The sequence below is a fragment of the Python bivittatus genome, unplaced genomic scaffold (assembly GCF_059951505.1).
Source record: "Python bivittatus isolate LINGU-HERP-01145 unplaced genomic scaffold, Pbiv_v1 ctg000700_np1212, whole genome shotgun sequence".
Taxonomy (NCBI): domain Eukaryota; kingdom Metazoa; phylum Chordata; class Lepidosauria; order Squamata; family Pythonidae; genus Python; species Python bivittatus.
In genome coordinates this window covers 98,761,987-98,781,327 of record NW_028277098.1, presented here as the reverse complement: position 1 = coordinate 98,781,327, position 19,341 = coordinate 98,761,987, and the positions used below count along the sequence as shown (strand labels likewise).

The window sequence follows — 19,341 nt, the reverse complement described above, 5'->3', positions numbered from 1 at the left end:
TAAAGGCTTCCTCCAGTTGACCATAATGCCTGGCACTTCATCAAAAGGACACATTAGTGAGGTTTTCTTCACAATATGGAACTCGTTGACTATTGCCTTCTTCAAAAATACTTTTTGACTTTCCAGTCTAGCCCAATATTCTGATATTCTCCCATCCAAATACTAACCAAGCATAACCACACTTAGCTTTTTTAAGGTCATCCAAAGTCAGCCAGGTCCTATCACCATTGCACTGAATGTCATCTTTCCCCCCAAAAGTTCTATATTTCTGTTGCACAACAAAAGTTGCAATGGGAGTTATTCATTGCAATTTTTTTTTTTTTTTTTGCTCCAGCCCATGGCAAAATTACTAAATCCAAATACTTCTATTTTAAACCCACTTTTATCTTGCCAGAGACCGTTTTCCTTTGACCTAATCTGTTCGTGATTCCAAACTCAGAGTTTACTAACTGGCACTGGGCCTTCTCCCAAGTGCTGGCCCCTTGTTTGGCTCAGAGAAATAATTGAATTACAGTCAGGTTTCTTTCCTGCTGTTCAGCCTGAACGTTAAACAAACCAGATCAAGATAAAAGTAGGGAGAGGGGAAAGGAAATATTCCTGGGGCCTTCTGCTGGACTTGACTGCCTTGACCATCCCCCAGAAGTTCAGGGTTGCCATTTCATTAAAACAGCCAAAAGTTGCCTCTCTGTTGGGTTGGTGGGAGACAATGATGTTTTGCAAGACGAATCGACGGAGCTACGCTGAACATACTGTACTCTTTCTTTCCCCGCATCGTGGGGGTTGCTAATTTTTGAACTACCCGTTTTTACAGCCCTTTTGTCAAAACCATTCAAAATATCAACGGGTTTACCTGCGAGTTTTTAGGGGTGGCAACACCTTGCTCACCCAAAGGGGACCTAAGGTGGCTGCAATTTTATCTGCACTTCCGGGATGCCCACGAAATATTTGCTACCCTCCTAGTGACCATGTTATATACACAGAGGAAACACACATTGACAGGTCTGATAACGATACCGGTAAAAAGTTATACCCGTTTCTAAGGAAAAGCCACGTTTCGCTCACGCCGGTTTGCACCCTGAATGTGACTTTAGGCGTGACTCTGATCTGAGCAACGCGCACCGACGCTAGCCTAGCACGAAACGGAGTTCGGGGAAAGGAGGAGGTCATTTGCATTTATTGCAACCGTGATGCTTTGCGAGGAGGAAAGCTCCGCGGCTCCCCCGTGAGTTTTGCTCCTTTTCGCCTCGTGCGAAAGGCTCGGGTCTGGAACCGGCGGAAATCCTAGAAAAGGCCTTCCTCTTGACCTACTGACACGTGTTCCTGCTGGGTCACGCGGGACGCCGTAACCTGTAAAGCAATCGCCGCCGTGTGGGCTGATGTCGGCGGAACGCAGGATCATACTCTGGTTTCTCTTCAGATCGTATAAATCTTTCGCCTTTTACTAAAGATTTCCGTGGAGAGGAACATTTATGAGTTTCGTACTAATTTTTTGAGGCCCTACTTTGGTAGGGCTACCTTTTTCTGGTTGTAAAAAAAGAATTGATATGGTTGCTTTTTTAGAGGGCCATAAAGACTGTTGAGATGGTTCTGGGGTGCTCACAAGTAGGAGTAGACCTATGTGTCTTCTCCTATTGCTCCCCTGCAGTGGGGGTTTGAAGCTATGCTGCCCCCAACCCAGAAATCAGATGAAGTCTTCAAAGGTACCTGCCCTTGATAGACCTTAATGTCCTCTGTGAATATCTCCAGTCTCCATTTAAAGCCTTCCAACTGAGTAGCCATCACAGCATCTTGTGGGAATGAGTCCTACAGGTCAATGAACTGCTGTGTAAAGATGTCCTTTCTTTTCCCCAATCTGTATCTCCCACTCAACTTCATTGGATGACCCGGATCCAGAAATAGATATTTTTAACTGTGGCAAAAGGTATAAACCCCCATTTCCAGATACTCCGATAGCATCTGCTTCAGGTTCAGACAACGTGAGTTTGCTGAAAGTTTGGCATGGGGTGCCTTAGGGGGATAGGACAGGAGCGTGCGATGGTTAGCTGAGCTTTTTAGCTCAGCACGTCCCGCACATCTACCAAAGTCAATTATCACAATGATTGGGGAAGCCAAGCGTGCCTGGGTGATGGACTGACAAGGAACCGCTTTCTCTCATTCTTTCCAGGGATTTGCGCTTCAACCGCATCAAACACATCAAGCCTGGAGTCTTCAGGAATCTGAAGAATCTCGACACACTGTAAGCTCTTGGGTGCCCCCCGCTCTTTTGCCCTGCCTTACCTAAAATGGGATGGTGGAAAGGTTTGCACTGCAAGCTGTTTTTGCCGGACCTAGCAGAAATAACCCCGTGGAGGAGTGGCTTTGATTGCCTTGGCTAGGGCGCAGCGCTTGAGTTAGGAAATGGTCTGCTGGATGACTTTCAAGGCAGCTTGATTTTTTGGCTCAAATCGGGTAAGCAGAATCACCTGCTCTGTTGTCTTTGGACGGACCTGCCTTTTATTGCATTCCAGAAGGTAATAGCTCATGAGCTGGGTTTCAAAATTCACCATATCCTAGGAACACTTGACATTTCAAGGACTTTTCAGGAACGGGAGTATGGGTGGGCTCCTGACTATAATTTGGCTTTGGGGATGGCCGTATTGCATTCGGTTGGAGAAGAGGGGGAGAGGTTAACCGAAAGGATTCAGTGCTGAGAACAACTTTTCTGTTGAGGGCCATAACACCTGGCCCCCAAGAATTAGCCTGCTGGTTTGCTGGTGGTGGACAACTGCCCCTTTCCATCCCTGCCAGCCCCCTTTTCTCTCTCTCCCTTCTTTCTCCTTCCTTCCTACAAAATTTCTCCAAAAAGGAGCAGTTGGTTCCTGCCAGACCCCTGTTTCAGGCATTAGATTTAATGTTTTCCAACCCAGGGCCCAACAGATGCCTTGGACTACAGCTCCCATCACTCCCAGCTGGAATGCCGGAAGCAATCTAAGAGGATCGATTGATTCAGATGGGAAAGGGCTTCATTGCTCCTGCAAGCATCTTCCTGCACACTTGTTCCTTAGTCTCCTTCAAATCAAGCCACTCTAAGGTTGACCAACTAAGATTGCACGTGCAGTGCAGTCAGTTCAGAAAGAAGTGATGTGGGAGAGCTGTGCCCCTTCTATGCAATGAAGTAGCTGTTTCCAGCCAAAGAGAGGGAGTGGGAACTAGACCCTCACCCACCATATCTTCTTGTTCATCATCTAAACTAGCTTGGTCCACCTAGGAGTAGGGCCAGCCTTAGGCAGTGCCACACCAATCATACCCCTTTCCTGAGACCCAAGATCTTCCATGCTCATCCTGACCTCTAGGACTGGCTGTTGGAAGGCTGTGCATGGATCAGCTGTTTGAGATGATCTCGAAGATTGATTATGATTTATTCCTTTGGCTTCTATGCTGTTACATTTCCAAAGGCTTTGAGTGGTTTACTAGACAGCAACATCTCCTCCTCCTCCTCCTCCATCTTAGTTGCCAGATCCACTGGTTTTGCACTGCACACACCTAGTTCTTACAGCAAAATGTATCAATGCATAATACACCAAGGGATTTTGTTTTTAGCAGCTTCTTTCAGAGCCTAACACTGAGGGAGCAACTGGCCCAAGATCACCCATCTGACTTCCAGGCTTAAGGGAGGACCAGAACCTGAGTCTCCCCAGCCCTTGTAAGCACCACTGCACTACACTGGCTCTCTACAAGATAGGAACATGATCAGATTAAAATGGAAAGGTATTCCATAAGAACAAAACTATAATCAACTTGATGCACCAGGGTTAGCAGGGCCTTCCTTCATCCCCAAATGCTTCCCTGGAGAGCCACATTTTTGTGGGTCTTGGAAAATGTAATAGGAGGGATTGGTCTGGGTATCTGAGGGTAGGTTGCTCCAAAGGAGGATGGCCATCACTGAAGCAAAGGGTCCCCATAAATGGCCTTACCTCAGTAATAGGACCCTCAGCCAGCCCCAGTGCCCACAGGGAGGGGGTCAAAAGTGGCAAGGTGGAGAACAAAACATCATGGTGCATGTTCCAAATGGGCAGGACTTCCATTAGAGCATTCCATCCACCATCTTGCCACTGTTGACCCTCTCCTGGAGATGCCTCTGCAAGCCTTCCCTCCCAGAACTTTCCAGGGCAGTGAGCTTGAGTGAACAGAGAATTCTGTGGCCTTCTGCTTTTGTTAGGAGGAGGAGAAGGAAGAAGTCATCTGTCCAACTAGCCTCCCTTGGCCAGCACTTAATAACTGGTGGAATTCACCGCTGCAAAGCTTGTGGCTCAGGCAAATTAATGGAAAATAAAGCCATTGATGTCTGTGGTCATGGAGGTTATAGGCTGCCACCTTCCCTATCAATAATGATCAATAGCCATTGCCTTTAGGAAGTGCTTCTTGGAGGCATCTGGTGGGAATAAGTTGGAAAGATGATTCCAGATAAGAATGGAGGGTTAATTTGGTCCAACCAGGTCTTTATTTAAGAACAAATAGGCTAAGAGTCAGGTTGCCACAAAAGGATGATAATTGTCCAGCCAGGCTCTTCATCAAACCTGCTGGCAGTCGACAAAATTAGCAAATGTCTGTAGGTTTCAGGACTGTCATCAAAATTTTGGTTTTGAAAATGGGCAGAAGTCAACTATAGCAAGTGGCGGTCCTAGAAACCAAACCTGTGCAGGTAAACCAAGTGGAATCTTAGAAGAAATTACCAGAAGGAGGTGGAACAAGGTTCTCATCTATGTCTTCATTTCAAAGATGACTTAGAACCTTCCCATATCTTCATATTCAGAGCTTCTTTTAAAAAATGAGCAAACGCAAAGAGGAATTCTGAAATATATCGTAAAAAGAACTAGGATTGTACATAAAAACATAAGCAGCGTCCCGCTGGATCCGACCCCTGATCCATCTAGTCCAGCAGTTCTGCTTTCCAGTGGCCAACCAGCTGCCCAAGGAAGCCCACCAGTCTCCCAGCAGATGGCCTTCAAAGATAGCCCCACTGCCATCAAGGCTAACAGCCTTGTTGTATCAATTTGCCCCAGTCTGGACTCCTCCAGATATGTCAAGATAGTAGCAGGTCTGGGACGTCTCAAAGTTGTAGCCCCAACACAACTGTAGAGCACCAGATTGGGAAGTCTGGATTGCACTTACAATGAAACGATTCTGAAACAGAGAAAAACTGCAGAGCAGTTTTAAAAAACAGAGCAGATCCCAACAGGGATCCAAGCCTGATTAGAACTGAAAAAAGTGAGGGGGGGGGAAATCATTTGGTTCAAAGAAATTCAGGCCAAGAAGTCTTGCATGGCCGAGCCAAGAATTTTATCACCATCTCTGCTTGCAGACTTTGACGACATTGATGGATATTGATTTCCACCAGATATGCAAATCCTCATGGGGAAACAGACCACAATTTGTTTCTTGCCCAAGCCAAATCACAGATGGTCAAACATTTTGGCCAGTCTGCTCAGACTTGTTTGACCTGTGCTGTTTATGGTGACCATGGTAACCATCAACAGATGTTTCAAGTGGAGACCCAAAACTGGAAACTTTCATGAAGTTGCAGATTGTGAAAGCCTCACTGCAGCCTCTCGTTTCCTGCCCTTTGAGGCTTGTTATGAATCATTGTGATAGGGCTGAACACCCCCTCATCTGCCATTTGAAGCACCGTTCAAAATATAGGAAGCCAACATAGCCCACTGCTTCCTCCCATCCGGGCTACACTTCTCCATGTCCCAGCCACATAGAGAGGAGAAGGATTATCATATCAGATGTAAGGAAGGTGCTCCAGTTTTTCAGAAAAGAATCTTTCCCCCCAGCAGCCAAAGGTGCTATGGACTGGCCCCAGACAGAGCATGGACTTTCCCACTGGATATGGGTTATGGTCTTCTCCCACATACTATAACCATAAGAACCATGGTGGTCAGTAGAAGGTGTAAGAAGGCAGTGGATGGAATCATCACTGTTGCATTTGACACTCTTGCATCTTAGTATTAGTTTCTGAGGCAGTTCATGTCTTGCCAAGATTTTTATGTGCTTCTGCCAGCTCAAATCCTTTAAATGTTCCAAAACAGACTGCTTTAGAGCATGTATGCCCTCCCCAGATTTTCAGAGAAGAGGATGGGCCTTTTTTCTTTAAGCCCTACTCTGCCTGCTTCTGAGATAAATATAAGCAAGGTTGGTAACGTGTCTTACTTACTTATTTATTTATTTATTTATTTATTTGATGTATAGCTTGCCTTTCATATAAGACCTCAAAGCTCCTCTTCCCCACAACAACAGCTCTGTGAGTTAGGATGGGGGAAGAGACAGGGCCCCAATCACCCAGGAGCTCCTGTGGCTGAGGGTGGACTACCATCTTGATCTCCCTGGTGTCAATCCAGCCCCTTCACCACTCTGGGTCTTTGCATCAGATGCCAAATTGCCATGTGTAGGACATAGCATAAGCTGGCATCTGGAAAGGTCCCACTGCCCTGGATTTTTATTTGCAAAAGAAAAAAAAAACACCCAATGCCAAAAGATTAGCATGGAATCTACCACCAAGAGATGTTTTTGTGCCCTTTAAGGCCAGGCGGGAACAGTATGACACAAACATGTGAAAACATGGCTGGAAGCTAAACAGGCCTGGTCAGGCATCTCCTTTATCTGTTCAGATCTGTTCTGCAATTTATTTCCATTTGGGCTACCAAACTCACCGATCCGGCTCAGGGAGACTGTCTGGGAGGGGGTAAGGATCGGAACTGATGCAGACCCAAACACAGAGAGCCGAAAGATCAGCTTGTGCGTTATTTATTCCTTTTGGCAACTGTTGATGTGAGGAGGTTGGAGGGTATGCACAACAGAGTAGAAAAGTGGTGGTGGTCATCAGTAAGAGGAGCAATCTTGCAGAAGGCATTGCACACTTTACTTTATGCATGGCTTACTCCTGGAAGATCATTGCACAAGGTTGCTGTTCCTACCAGAGCTAAAAAAAACTAGTCTGCTAGGCAAAGCTTTGCTCTTCCCAGCGGAATGGGTACGGTCTAAGGGAGTGTTTCTCAAGCTTGGCAACTTTAAGATGAGTGGACTTCAACTCCCAGAATTCCCCAGCCAGCAGGGCTGGCTGGGGAATTCTGGGAGTTGAAGTCCACTCATCTTAAAGTTGCCAAGCTTGAGAAACACTAGCCTAAGGGTAGGTAAGGATGCAGACACACACTCAAGGCACCAACATATCCACTAAAATGTTTTTTATTCCTATTTGCAACCAATTACAATGAAGAGGTGAAGCGGTAGATGTGCATGTACACGTGAATGCAAAAAGGGTACCCAAGAAACAGGGTCTTTATCACAGTGCAGAAGTGAAGTGCTAAACAAAACCTTAATTCTTAGCTTGCCAACTGCAAGATTCTTCCTCCTTTCTTCCACCCAACTGCTTGTCTAAAGGGTTGAATTTTTGGAAGGTGAATCGCTTCCCTCTGCTAGCGTGGCTGCTGCTACTCTGGGGAAAACCTTGCTCCAGAGCAGTGTTTCTCAACCACAGCAACTTTAAAATATGTGGACTTCAACTCCCAGAATTCCCCAGCCAGCATCTTAAGGGTGCTGAGGTTGAGAAACGCTGCTCTAAAGAAGGAGATTCTGTCCCTTTTATTCAAACTCTCTCTAGTTCCAGCACCTGGACCGCCTGGGGTTTGCACTACAGTGGGACTTGGCCCAAGGCTGCCTTTCCTAGAATTGCTCTGGTTCTTCTGCATTGGCTGCAGTGTCCCCTGGTTTCTTCCTGCTTCATCCTGTGCCCCTCCTCTGTGTCTATTATGGTCATCCAGCAGCTACGACGCTCTTTCAGAAGAACACTAGAGCTGTGTTCAGAAATAGTCTGATTGACAAGTAAGAGAAAGAGGGAGAGATAGCAGAGTGTTTGGGGAGCTCCTTCCACCTTCACCCTGCCTTCCGTTAGATCTTCTACCTTCACAGGGAGCTGTATCCATCCACCTAGATTCACCCACTCCAACTGAAGGAGAGAAATACTTCTTTCCTATCAGCAAGTGTTGCTCAGTGGGAAGGAAAATGACGCTACAGGTAGTCCTCATTTAACAACCACTCATTCAGTGACCATTTAAACTTATGACAGTGCTGAACAAGTGGTACTTATGACTGGTCCTCATAGTTGCAGCCATTGCAGTGCCCCCATGGTCATGTGATCACAATTTGCAACCTTCCCACAAGCAAAGTCAGTGGGGAAGCCGGAAGGAAGTTGGAAGCCACGGTCACGTGAGTTCCTTGCTTAACGACCCATGCAGTCCTCATTAAGTGGAGTTCCCCAGGCTTATGGTTCTGGGAGACTTCAACCTTCCGTCCCTGGGGCGGTCTTCGGAGGTGGCTCGGGAGTTCATGGCTACCATGGCAACCATGGGCCTGTCTCAAAGTGTGCGGGACCCAACCTGGGATAGCGGCCACATGCCGGATTTGGTTTTCTTGTCGGAGCAATGGCAAAGTGATCTGAGGGGAGATCTACAGCTTTCCCCGTTGTCATGGTCAGATCACGTCCTGGTGCCCTGAGTTTCTCCTATACCACCCCCCTCTGCAGGGAGGCCGGACCCATGTGATTGGTCCGCCCCCGGCGCCTGATGGACCCGTCAGGGTTTCAGAAGGAGCTGGGGGATATTCCCACAGATCTGCTGCACGGTCCAGCAGAGGCCCTGGCTGCTGCCTGGAATAGGGAAGCGGCCGGGGCCTTGGACAGGATCGCGCCTATGCGACCTCTCTTGCCACATCGGCCCCGACACTCCCCGTGGTTCACGGAGGAGTTGAGGGTGCTGAAGAGGGTTAAGAGACGTCTAGAGCGCCGCTGGAGGAAAACAAAGACCGAATCCGACCGAACACAGGTTAGAGCCGGTATCAAGGCCTACCTTGTGGCAATAAGAGCAGCAAAACGCCTCTACTTCTCCACCCTTATCGCGTCCGCAGAATGCCGCCTGGCAGCCCTGTTTAGGATCACTAGGTCCCTCCTTGGTAAGGGGGATGTGGGGGTTCATTTGCAGGGCCGTGCAGAGGAATTTTCAGAGCATCTGCAGGACAAAGTCGCTCAGATTCGTTCCAAGTTAGACTCCGAGCGTGGTGCAGGGTCTGGGGAGACACCGAGGGACTCTTCGTACCCACTTATCTGGGAACGGTTTGACCCTGTTGCTCCTGAGGAAGTGGACAGGATCCTGGGGACTGTGAAGGCCACCACTTGCCATCTTGACCCATGCCTCTCCTGGCTGGTGAAAGCAGCTCAGGAGGTGACATGTGGTTGGATCCAGGCGATGGTTACTACATCCTTGCAGGAGGGAGTGTTTCCAGGTGCTTTGGAGGCATTGGTGCACCCCCTCCTCAAGAAACCCTCCCTGGATCCTACTGTGCTGGACAATTTTTGTCCAGTCTCCCACCTCCCCTTTTTGGGGAAGATGGTTGAGAAAGTGGTGGCATCACAGCTCCAAAGGGTTCTGGAGGAAACAGATTATCTGGATCCCTTCCAGTCAGGCTTCAGGCCTGGATATGGAACAGAAACGGCATTGGTCGCACTTATGGATGACCTCTGGCGGGAGCGGGATGGTGGAAGTGCGACCATCCTTGATCTCTCAGTGGCTTTCGATACTGTCGACCACGGTATCCTGTTGGGACGGCTCAGGGAATTGGGGGTGGGCGGCACGGTCTTGTGCTGGTTTGCCTCCTTTCTCCAGGGCCGATCCCAGTCGGTGGTGATAGGGAGCGAGAGGTCCCATCCTCAGCCCTTCTTTTGTGGGGTGCCGCAGGGTTCGGTTCTCTCTCCGCTCCTTTTCAACATCTATATGAAACCGCTGGGTGAGATCATCTGTCATCATGGGGTGAGGTATCATCAGTATGCTGATGATACGCAGCTATACATCTCCATCCCTGGTGAAGTAAGTGATGCTGTGGCCACCCTTTCGTGGTGCCTGGAAGCTGTAAGGGTCTGGATGGGGAGCAACAGGCTTCAACTGAACCCTGGTAAGACGGAGTGGCTGTGGGTTAATGGCTCCTCTGTATCCGGGATTTTGTCATCCTTGGTGCTGGATGGGGTGGCACTGCCCCAGACAGACCCAGTGCATAATCTGGGGGTCCTCCTAGACTCACGGCTCCTGTTTGAAGAGCAGGTGGCAGCCGTGGCAAGGAGGGCCTTTGCACAACTTCGGGTTGTGCATCAGTTACACCCTTTCCTGGATCGGGATGCCCTGCGAACAGTCACTCATGCCCTCGTTATCTCCCAGATAGACTACTGCACTGCGCTCTACATGGGACTACCCTTGAAGAGTATCCGGAAGCTTCAGCTGGTCCAGAATGCGGCCATGCGGGCTATTGTTGGTGCCCCAAGGAGGGCCCAAATAATGCCTCTGCTCCACGAACTGCATTGGGTGCCAGTTTGCTTCCGGGTCCAATTCAAGGTGTTAGTTATCACCTTTAAAGCCCTACATGGCATGGGACTGGGTTACCTGAGGGACCGCCTCTCCCCTATGACTTCAACCTGTCCCACCCGATCACACAGAGGGGCATGCTTCGGACCCCCTCAGTGAAAGTACTTTGACTGGCGGGGTCCAGAAGGCGGGCCTTCTCTGCAGTAGCCCCTGCTCTTTGGGACATCCTGCCCCCGGAGATGCGATTAGCCCCCACACTCCTGGCCTTCCGGAGGGCTTTGAAGACCTGGTTCTGCCACCTGGCCTGGGGTGGGGTGAGAATACCTCAAGCATGGGGATGGCTAGCCCCATAGAGGCCTTGGCCTTCAGCCTCGGGTTTTCATACCCTTGGTCTCTCCTTCTTCTTTTTAGTTATGTTTTAATTTATGGTTTTATGTGTTTATATATTTTATGTTCTAATGTTTATTGTGAATCGCCCAGAGTTCCCCCATTGGGGGGAGGTGGGCGGTTGAAAAATTTAATAAATAAATAAATAAATAAATAAATAAGGCAACCAGGACTGCCGGAACTGTCACTGCTCAGTGGTGCAGTCACATATAACAACCACGCTGTTTAGTGACAAGGTTTCTGGTCCCATTGTGGACATTAAGTGAGGACTACCTACACTGTAGGGGAATTTACCAATCCAATTGCTTTCTTTAACTTCCTCTGCATTAAATCAGGAAGGACTGCACCAGTCACCGGTGTCCAATAAAATCTATCACTTTTTTTTTTTACATTTTAAAATGTACTTTAAAATATTTAAGGAACAAAATCAATGGCTACATAAAAGAGGAAAGTGAAAAGGACACCTGGATGGAAAATAAAATAACAGCAAAGAAACAGAGAATTTATATTGTCCTACAATTTAAAATTCATTATTTCATTGATTAAATAATTAATGGAATATATAAAATTAGACTCATGAGATCATTCTTGAAAAATAATCAATCTCTCTTACCATCAGAGACCAGCATCAGTCACCAGTATCATTCCCAGCAGAATTGAGATCAGGACCACAATTGTTATGCTGATTTACTTTTCTGCTAACCAAAAGACTGCTGGAAAACTACTTAATGCAGCTCTCTGGGAACACCTTAAAAATTATTTGCCTCTTCAGGCAGAGGCCCTCCTTGCTACATGGTGGCCTAGAGCAATGCTGCCTGATGGATGGAGTGAATTCCCAACTTAATTGTGGCTGTTTGTTAGATTTATATCCTGTTTTTCCTCCAGAAGCACAGAGAGATTTGCACAAGGATCACCCCTTGGTTTTTTCCAACTCCCGTTGGATTGGGAGACTGTTAAATGTGGGGCTCACAATTTAATAATCAATCTGCTGGGATTCAATAGTTAATTGTGTTGCTTCTGAAGTCTTGGAATAACCCTTGGATGAACAGTGGATGCTAATCTGTTCACCGGGAAAGCATCAGACCTCAGCCAGTAACCTCAAAATAATGCATTAATCCATTGCTTTCATCCTTCCATCGCTCTACCTGTCTCCCCACACTCCTTTTTTCCCCCCCAGGCTTTTGAACAACAACTTGCTGAAGGACATAGTGCAAAACTCCTTTGAAGGGCTTAAGAAGTTGAAATACCTGTGAGTATAGACATTCAGCTTTTGACATTCTCTAAATCAGTGGTTCTCAAACTTGGCAGCTTTAAGATGTGTGCACTTCAACTCCCAGAATTCTCCAGCCATGCTTGGGTTGCCAGGTTGAAAAACACCGCTCTAAATCTTTGCAGTTGGAAGCTGAAATAACTTCATACAAGTTAAATCTCAACCATTGGCTTCTTTGCCTAACTTGCAATGCCCAAATAAGCCATATTATGCATTTACACCAGGATTCCTCAATCTCAGCAACTTTAAGATGGGTGGACTTCAACTCCCAGAATTCCCCAGCCAGCATGGCTGGCTGGGGAATTCTGGGAGTTGAAGTCCACCCATCTTAAAGTTGCTGAGGTTGAGGAACCCCGATTTACACGATAGCCTGGTTCACACAACATAGTAAGACAATGGTTCACTTCCCCTATCAAACCTAATCTAAGTTACCAGATCTGCAAACATTGAAAAGTCCAGTAGATGGCAAGAGACAGTCATTTCTGTCTCATTTCACTGCCATCTAGTGATCTGCATTTTTGCAGCCCAAGTTTAGCAGTGTTAGTCAAGACCCAGTTGGGTGTGGTGGTTAAAGCCAGCAGGCTAGAAACTGGGAAACTGCACATTCCAGTCCTGCCTAAGGCACGGAGTTGCACGCAACCAGCTGGATGACTTTGGGCCAGTTCCTCTCTCTCGGCCCTAGGAAGAAACAATGGCCAACTGTTTCTAAAACTGTGGAGTCCTTGGGGCTCTCTGAGCTTGGTTGTTTGCTTGCAGACATTTCATTACCCAGCTAGGTAACATCATCAGTGCTGTTTCTAATTGCATTTAACTGCATTCAAAACTGCACCTAACCATTTCTAAAACTGTTTTGCCAAGAAAACCGCAAGAACTCATCCAGATAGTCAGCAGGAATCAAGACTGACTTAAAGGCACAAAATATATAGTCTAGTATAGCATGTTTGTGTGAACCTAACCTTCATATCCAAATGCATTAAAGCATAGTTGCATTCCTAAATATGATAATATATGCAAATATGTATATATAAATGACATAAATAAATACCTGAGGGACTGTCTCACCCCCATCACATCAACCCATCCCACCCAGTCAGGCAGAGAGGGCATGTCGCAGACCCCGTCAGTGAGAGAATGTCGGATGGTGGGGCCCAGGAGGAGAGCCTTCTCTGCCATTGCCCCCACCCTATGGAATACTCTCCCCCCAGAGGTGCGGCAGGCCCCTACCCTCCCGGCTTTCCAGAAAGGACTAGAGACCTGGCTCTGCCAGCTTGCGTGGGGTGACAACACTCTGACCCAATCCTGGGGGTGGCTGGCACCTTGATGACGCTCCCTGAGTGACTGCCAATTTTAACATCTATCCTTGGATCTATTTATTTTCTATTTATTAAGATTGTTGTATATTGTAATTGTAATTGACTTCAACTGTTTTGTAAACCGCCCAGAGCCATTTCAACAAGGTGGGCTGTGACAAATTTGATATATAAATAAATGAATAATAAATATAAGTAAATATTCAATAGAACATTTCCTGAACTTGAAATTGGAATGTGTCAAAGAATGGCTGGTTATAAATGATAAATATATTCTTACGCATATAAGAGTGTAGGAAACTTGGAACAGAATATAGGGAGTCCTCAGGTTAAGAATGCCTGGGTTACAGATGACCCATAGTTAAGAACAGAGCCTACTGTAGCAAAATTTGAGTTAAATACACAATGGTTCAAGTTCCTTATACAATACTACTTATACCAGTGTTTCTCAACCTTGGCAACTTTAAGATGTGTGAACTTCAACTCCCAGGATTCCCCAGCCAACTTTGCTGGCTGGGGAATTCTGGGAGTTGAAGTCCACGCATCTTAAAGTTGCCAAGGTTGAGTAACACTGACTTATACAGTATTATACAATCATACTGTTCTGGCTTCCATACAAATTCAACTTAAGGACAGACCTTGGGACCGGAACTCGTTCTTAAAATGGAGACTGCCTGTATTTATACAAAAGAGTACATATGTTGATTCATGTTGATGCAAACGGTTTTATTAGAATTACTGGTTAATCCTGCATATGTGGGTTTTAGCTGGCCCAGAAAAGTGTTGCTGTTATTATTAATTACAAACTGATTATCAGGGGTGCTGTAGACATTGTAGAGACACATGAATTTTATTTTGTTCGTTCATTTGAAGACTGCATACACCAGGGCAATATCCTTTTTGCCTGCAAGCTTTCTCATTATAATTCTTCTCTTTCTCTCTTTCTTTTCCAAGTTACCTTTATAAGAATGAAATTCAAAGCATTCAGCCACAGGCTTTCGAGGGGCTGCATTCTCTGGAACAGCTGTAAGTTGGCAGGACGTTGAGTTAGAAATTGCAGAGACCAATGGAATTTCATCTCTGGAGTTTAGCTATTCAACCCCCACCTCTCCTGCCTTCATCCTCCCTTCCAAGACACCAACTGCAAGTTGTTCTAAAACAATCTTTGGCTAACCAAGATGATTGTGGGCCTTGGCAAGAGCCAGCTGTGACAAGATGAAGCAGCACCAAGAGCTTCTTGCAGAATGATGGAGGCCCATCCCGCAAGTCGTCTTCTCCCCCTTCAGAATCCCATGCTCTGTCTTACTGAGTTGCGTTATGTGCCCTTTCAGAAGATTTTCTTCTAAACATTGATTAAGATCCTAATCAACACTGAAGCATTGGAGTTCTCTCTATTTGTGGATCTCTCTCTTGTGCACTCTGTTGTAGCTATCAAAGTGTTGCTTTTAGGAGAACTGACGTCATTCTTGTGGTATGTCCGTTTTCAATCCTGCAGACTAGGAATTCTGGGAATTGTAGGCCACGATGAATGTACAGTAGATCACACTTGACATTTTGGCCAAGCAAAGGCCACAGTGGGCAGAGCAATAAGGGGAAATGAGTGGGGCCATATTTTCTCCTTGGATTTGGTTCTTCCATCCCTATTTGGAGGTTTATTCCTTTCCCCCCCCCCCCCCTTGCATTCTTCCTACCTTAAAATGGCAGGAAACTGTGCCGCCAATTTTCAGCATCTGTAGTTGGAGGGGCAGTAGGGGGCCTCACTAATAGCCTTGAAGGCTACCTGTGGCCCACAGGTGCCCCCCCCCCCCCAGTTGAAATAGAGATGTTCATTGCTCAAGGAGACAATTCTTCTTGCAATTTGTGGAGGCCTTGAAGGCAACAAGTCTTCATTTTGATGCTCAGAAGGCCTCTGTGGAGGTCATGCAGTTCATGATGTCTGCAAAGAGACTCATCATCCCTGCTAGATACACAAAATAAAGTGTTCCTCACCATTTATGGTGAAGAAAGTGTGCACTCCTCAAATGATCTCATATGGAACCAAAGCCAAAAACTGATCTCTTCCCAGCATATATAATCACCAGGAGGTGGTCCAAACTGTTCTTCCACAAATCTTCTGGAATTGCTTGAAAATAAACACACAACTCTAATGAAGTCAATGCAATCTCCCGATGCATTGCTCTGGGTGTTGGACAACTGATTGGAGAAGGAATAAGGTACTTGAGGTGTGATTTTTTTTCAAAAAAAGGGCAAGTTTCCTGAATATTCCTTTTTTTTTTTTTTTTTTTTAGTGTCACGTATCTGGCCATATGCATTTACAATCAATCAGGACATTAAAGAGACTGAAGACCCCCATCTGCTTTCAATTGTAGGAACAGGTTTTGATTCAGATCCTTTGGCGTTCCTGAAAGAACTCCATCCCTTTGCTCAAATCCATCTTGTAAAACTATGAGCCGCTTACGGGAGGACCCAAGGTGTCTTTTTGGATTGCAATGGGATTTTGCAAGAATGCTTGAATGCCTTGCCTTGAATGCCTTGCCACCCGCCCTGAATGCCTCCACTGTTTTGAGAGCCATGTTATACAGCTCTCTTTTTTACACATCCGAGTCAACGGGAAAGGAATTGTCCTTCTATTCAGTCTCATCCTGTTTAAAATACTTTACCATGTGTCTAAATGCATCAGAAGGGTTGAGAAAACTCAAGAGAGCTGAATGTGCTACGTTCCTGGCTAGAGAAACTAAACAATTGTGTTGGAATCGAAGCGGCTGTCCAGAATAATTAGGCATCACGGAAGATGGGAAAGACTAACAGAGCTATTGCAGGCTAGATAGCAGCTGTTTTTTTCAGGGTCTGCAGTAGCAACGTGGCAGGGAGAAATTCAGTTGCTTTGGGAAAGGGGTTTTTCACCAACAGAGAAAACTATGCCCACTGAATTTCTACCTTTCTTGTCGCCAATTAAGATTCCCACCCACCACATATGGCTTATTCCTGCTGTCTATTGTGGCACTTCCCAAATTTGTAATCGCTGAGGTGTATCACTTTTTTTACAATTACAGTTAGAGACAGAATTCCCTATAACACCAAGGGTTTTTTTGTGGGGAGCTTGTAAGAGAAAATATGGATTATTTTCGGAGGATCCTCTGTGGCTCATCTTAACTTGAGCTGACGTTGGGGCAGGAAGGAACTCATGGGAGCTCTCTCAAGGGACAAGTTTGCAGTCTTTGTATCAGGAAAGAAGGAATGATACAGATAAGAAGGAAGAAAGGATTATGGAATACTGTAAAACAGAAGAGGGGTCCATCTCTGCAAGCTAATCTTTCTGGTTCATGACAAACTTTAGTGGGAGTTCCCCAGCATAGTGCTCCCCAAACATGTTGAATCTGCAACTTTCAAAATTCCCTACTATTGCCCTAGCTACGAATTCTGGGAATCAGGAGTGTCTGCTGCAGGTCAAAAAAGTCAGGATGGAGTCTGCAACCCACATGCGTGAAGTCATGCCCCTTTCTTGTGTGCATCACCCAATAAAGTTGAATCCTGGAAAAATCAGGACAGACAGAAGGACATTTTTTTTACACAATGCACAATTCAGCTTTGGAATCTGCTACCTTGAGAGGGGGTGCTGGCTACCAGCTTGGCTGGCTTCCGAAAAGGGTTGGAGCCATTCCTGGAAGTCCTGGGGATCCATGGACCTTAGCCTTGATGGCAATGGGGCTGCCTCTGAAGGCCATCTGCTGGTGGGCTTCCTTGGACAGTTGGTTGGCCATTAGGAGAACAGCCTGCTGGACTAGATGGGCCAGGGGGCCGATCTAGCAGGGTATGGCTTACGTTCTTGTGTTATGATCACACAGTCATGGCCTACATCTTTGTTTTTGGACCCACCCCCATGGACTCCCCAGCTGGAATTGCTAAGCCAACAGATCACGTGGGCACCAGATTACTTTTCCTATATTGCTTGCAGTTTGGAAATTAATTATCTATTCTGTTTCTTTGTTTTATCCCTTTTCATACCAGCTACCTGCATTTTAACAACCTTGAAAGCTTGGAAGCGGGAACTTTTAATGACCTGCCCAAACTGGAAAGACTGTAAGTCATGCAGCGATTGACAACAGATGAGTACAATAGTAACTTTTGGCCATGCATATTTCATGCAGACTCCAAATTGATTCTGATTTTTAACAAGGGAGCCAATGGCCTTGTTCACCAAGTGCCCTGAAATCTAGGTTATTAGTAATGGTTCATTCAGTAAAATACAACTGACTGGATATGTACAATGTACTAAGCCACAAAGCATTTTACAGCAGAATGCCTGGTTTCGTGCAGCCCACAATGCCAAAATGGTATAAACCACACTATGGCTTTTATTCTTAGTTCATATATTTCTAAGCCAAATCAAGATTTTATATGGATGCTTACAATGAAATATGGTCCTCCTTTAACTGAAACTCTTCTGTAAAATTTGATATATACATATATATGTATGAGAGCCCTATAACTGCTTGCTTTCTTCCATCGTTGTTTTGTTTGGTTTATTAAATAAAGGTCTCCCCCAAAGCCATGTGGAATAAGAGTATCAGATCTGGGTTACAGACATTTAGACAACCACTAGATGGCAGCAAAGAATTAAGATATTCCGTTGCTCTTTGTTGCCACCTAGTGGCCGTCTGAATGTTCGCAGCCTACATTGGGTACTTGTAGCCTTTCAAGATATAGCCAAGGGATCAGCAGCTGCGAGCATCTCTGCTATATTTGGTCCTCGCCTCCCACCCCTGAGTCGGTGGATCAAAATGTTGTAGAGCTTGTGGTGGGCAGTGTAGCTGCAGTTAGTGGCCAAGAAGGAATGCTGCTTCATTCCTCTGACCATCTCTTTTCTCGGCCCCCATGACTTGCTGTGTCCCCCACTCACTGTTCTTATTCACCAGCTTTTCACCACTGCCATGCAACGTACATGTAAGGGCCCTTCTGGGCATGGTGGTTGCCCCACTCCAGGATCACCCCATAAGCCTGTGCCCTCTTGATACTGTGGGTCTTTCATAGCCCTTCTGCAGCTGAGACCATTTCTGGTTCAACGTGGAGCACAAGGAACTGTTGCAAGAACATTTTTGCAGCATTAACTTTTAAACTTCGAAGCAGAAAGTTGCTGTGGTCCGAACTTGTAGAGGGCTTACTTAGAGAAGACCCACCTACTGCAAACACTCATCCACATGGGTCTACCTTGAAGTCACAAGTCTTTGATGATCCCTCAAGCATATCCTCTTTGTTCTCCCCAACACAGCTTCTTGAACAACAACCGAATTTCCCAGATCCAGCCAGGAGCTATTGGCCAACTTGAATCCCTCAAACGTCTGTAAGTAGACAACACGCACTACAGAAAATGATTCACTGTCATGGTTTTTACCTAAGGAGCAGGATGGAGGCAAAAGAGAACCCTTCTTCAGCAATCCAGTGGTTTTGCCCCCAATAAATATGACTGGAATTAACCATCAAAAAGGCCAGGTCACTGGGTAACCCCCTCTCCCTCACCAACAAAGCTTCTTTAGGGACCCCACTCCCTTAGGGACCCACACTTCCTTTGGGACTCCCACTGATCTCATCTGGACAGTTGGAAAGTAACATTTTTTATCCAGGAGATGTGCCAGTTTGAGGCTGTGGATCTTGCTCCTTGAGACTATAGGAAAGCCATAGTGACTCTTACATTTTTAACTCAGTGCATCATACAGGCAGGCAACACACTGATGTAAGTCAGTGTTTCTCAACCTTGCCAACTCTAAGATGTGTGGACTTCAACTCCCAGAATTCCCTAGCCAGCAATTTGCTGGCTAGGGAATTCTGGGAGTTGAAGTCCACACATCTGAAAGTTGCCAAGGCTGAGAAACACCGATTTAGACCATGAATATCTCACCTTTCCTCTACAAAAACTTAGTACAAAGTATTTAATTTGGATGAGTACAATCAGCAAGGCCCAGCTTTTGCTCACAGAGAAATAAAAGGGATT

General features: G+C 46.1%; 1 protein-coding gene and 1 non-coding gene across 6 annotated transcripts in view; both read left to right on the top strand.

Annotated features, from left to right (window-relative positions):
• LOC103051444 (peroxidasin homolog) overlaps positions 1–19,341 on the top strand; it is a 63,659-nt gene that overhangs the window by 14,140 nt on the left and 30,178 nt on the right. For 4 of the 5 annotated variants that reach the window (XR_015798512.1, XM_088154126.1, XM_088154124.1 and 1 more), the window contains exons 2-6: positions 2,165–2,236; positions 11,950–12,021; positions 14,307–14,378; positions 17,361–17,432; positions 18,622–18,693. Coding sequence is in view for 4 of the 5 variants with exons in the window: in XM_088154126.1 (XP_088010252.1) it covers positions 2,165–2,236; positions 11,950–12,021; positions 14,307–14,378; positions 17,361–17,432; positions 18,622–18,693 (360 nt within the window). In the remaining variant the exon portion in view is untranslated. Of the gene's footprint in view, positions 1–2,164; positions 2,237–11,949; positions 12,022–14,306; positions 14,379–15,640; positions 15,718–17,360; positions 17,433–18,621; positions 18,694–19,341 lie in introns of those variants that run through there. The other variant, XM_088154127.1, reaches the window with a different exon arrangement.
• Positions 1,398–1,513, top strand: LOC112542005 (U5 spliceosomal RNA). The gene has a single exon (XR_003085914.1). It is a non-coding gene; the product is annotated as a U5 spliceosomal RNA (small nuclear RNA).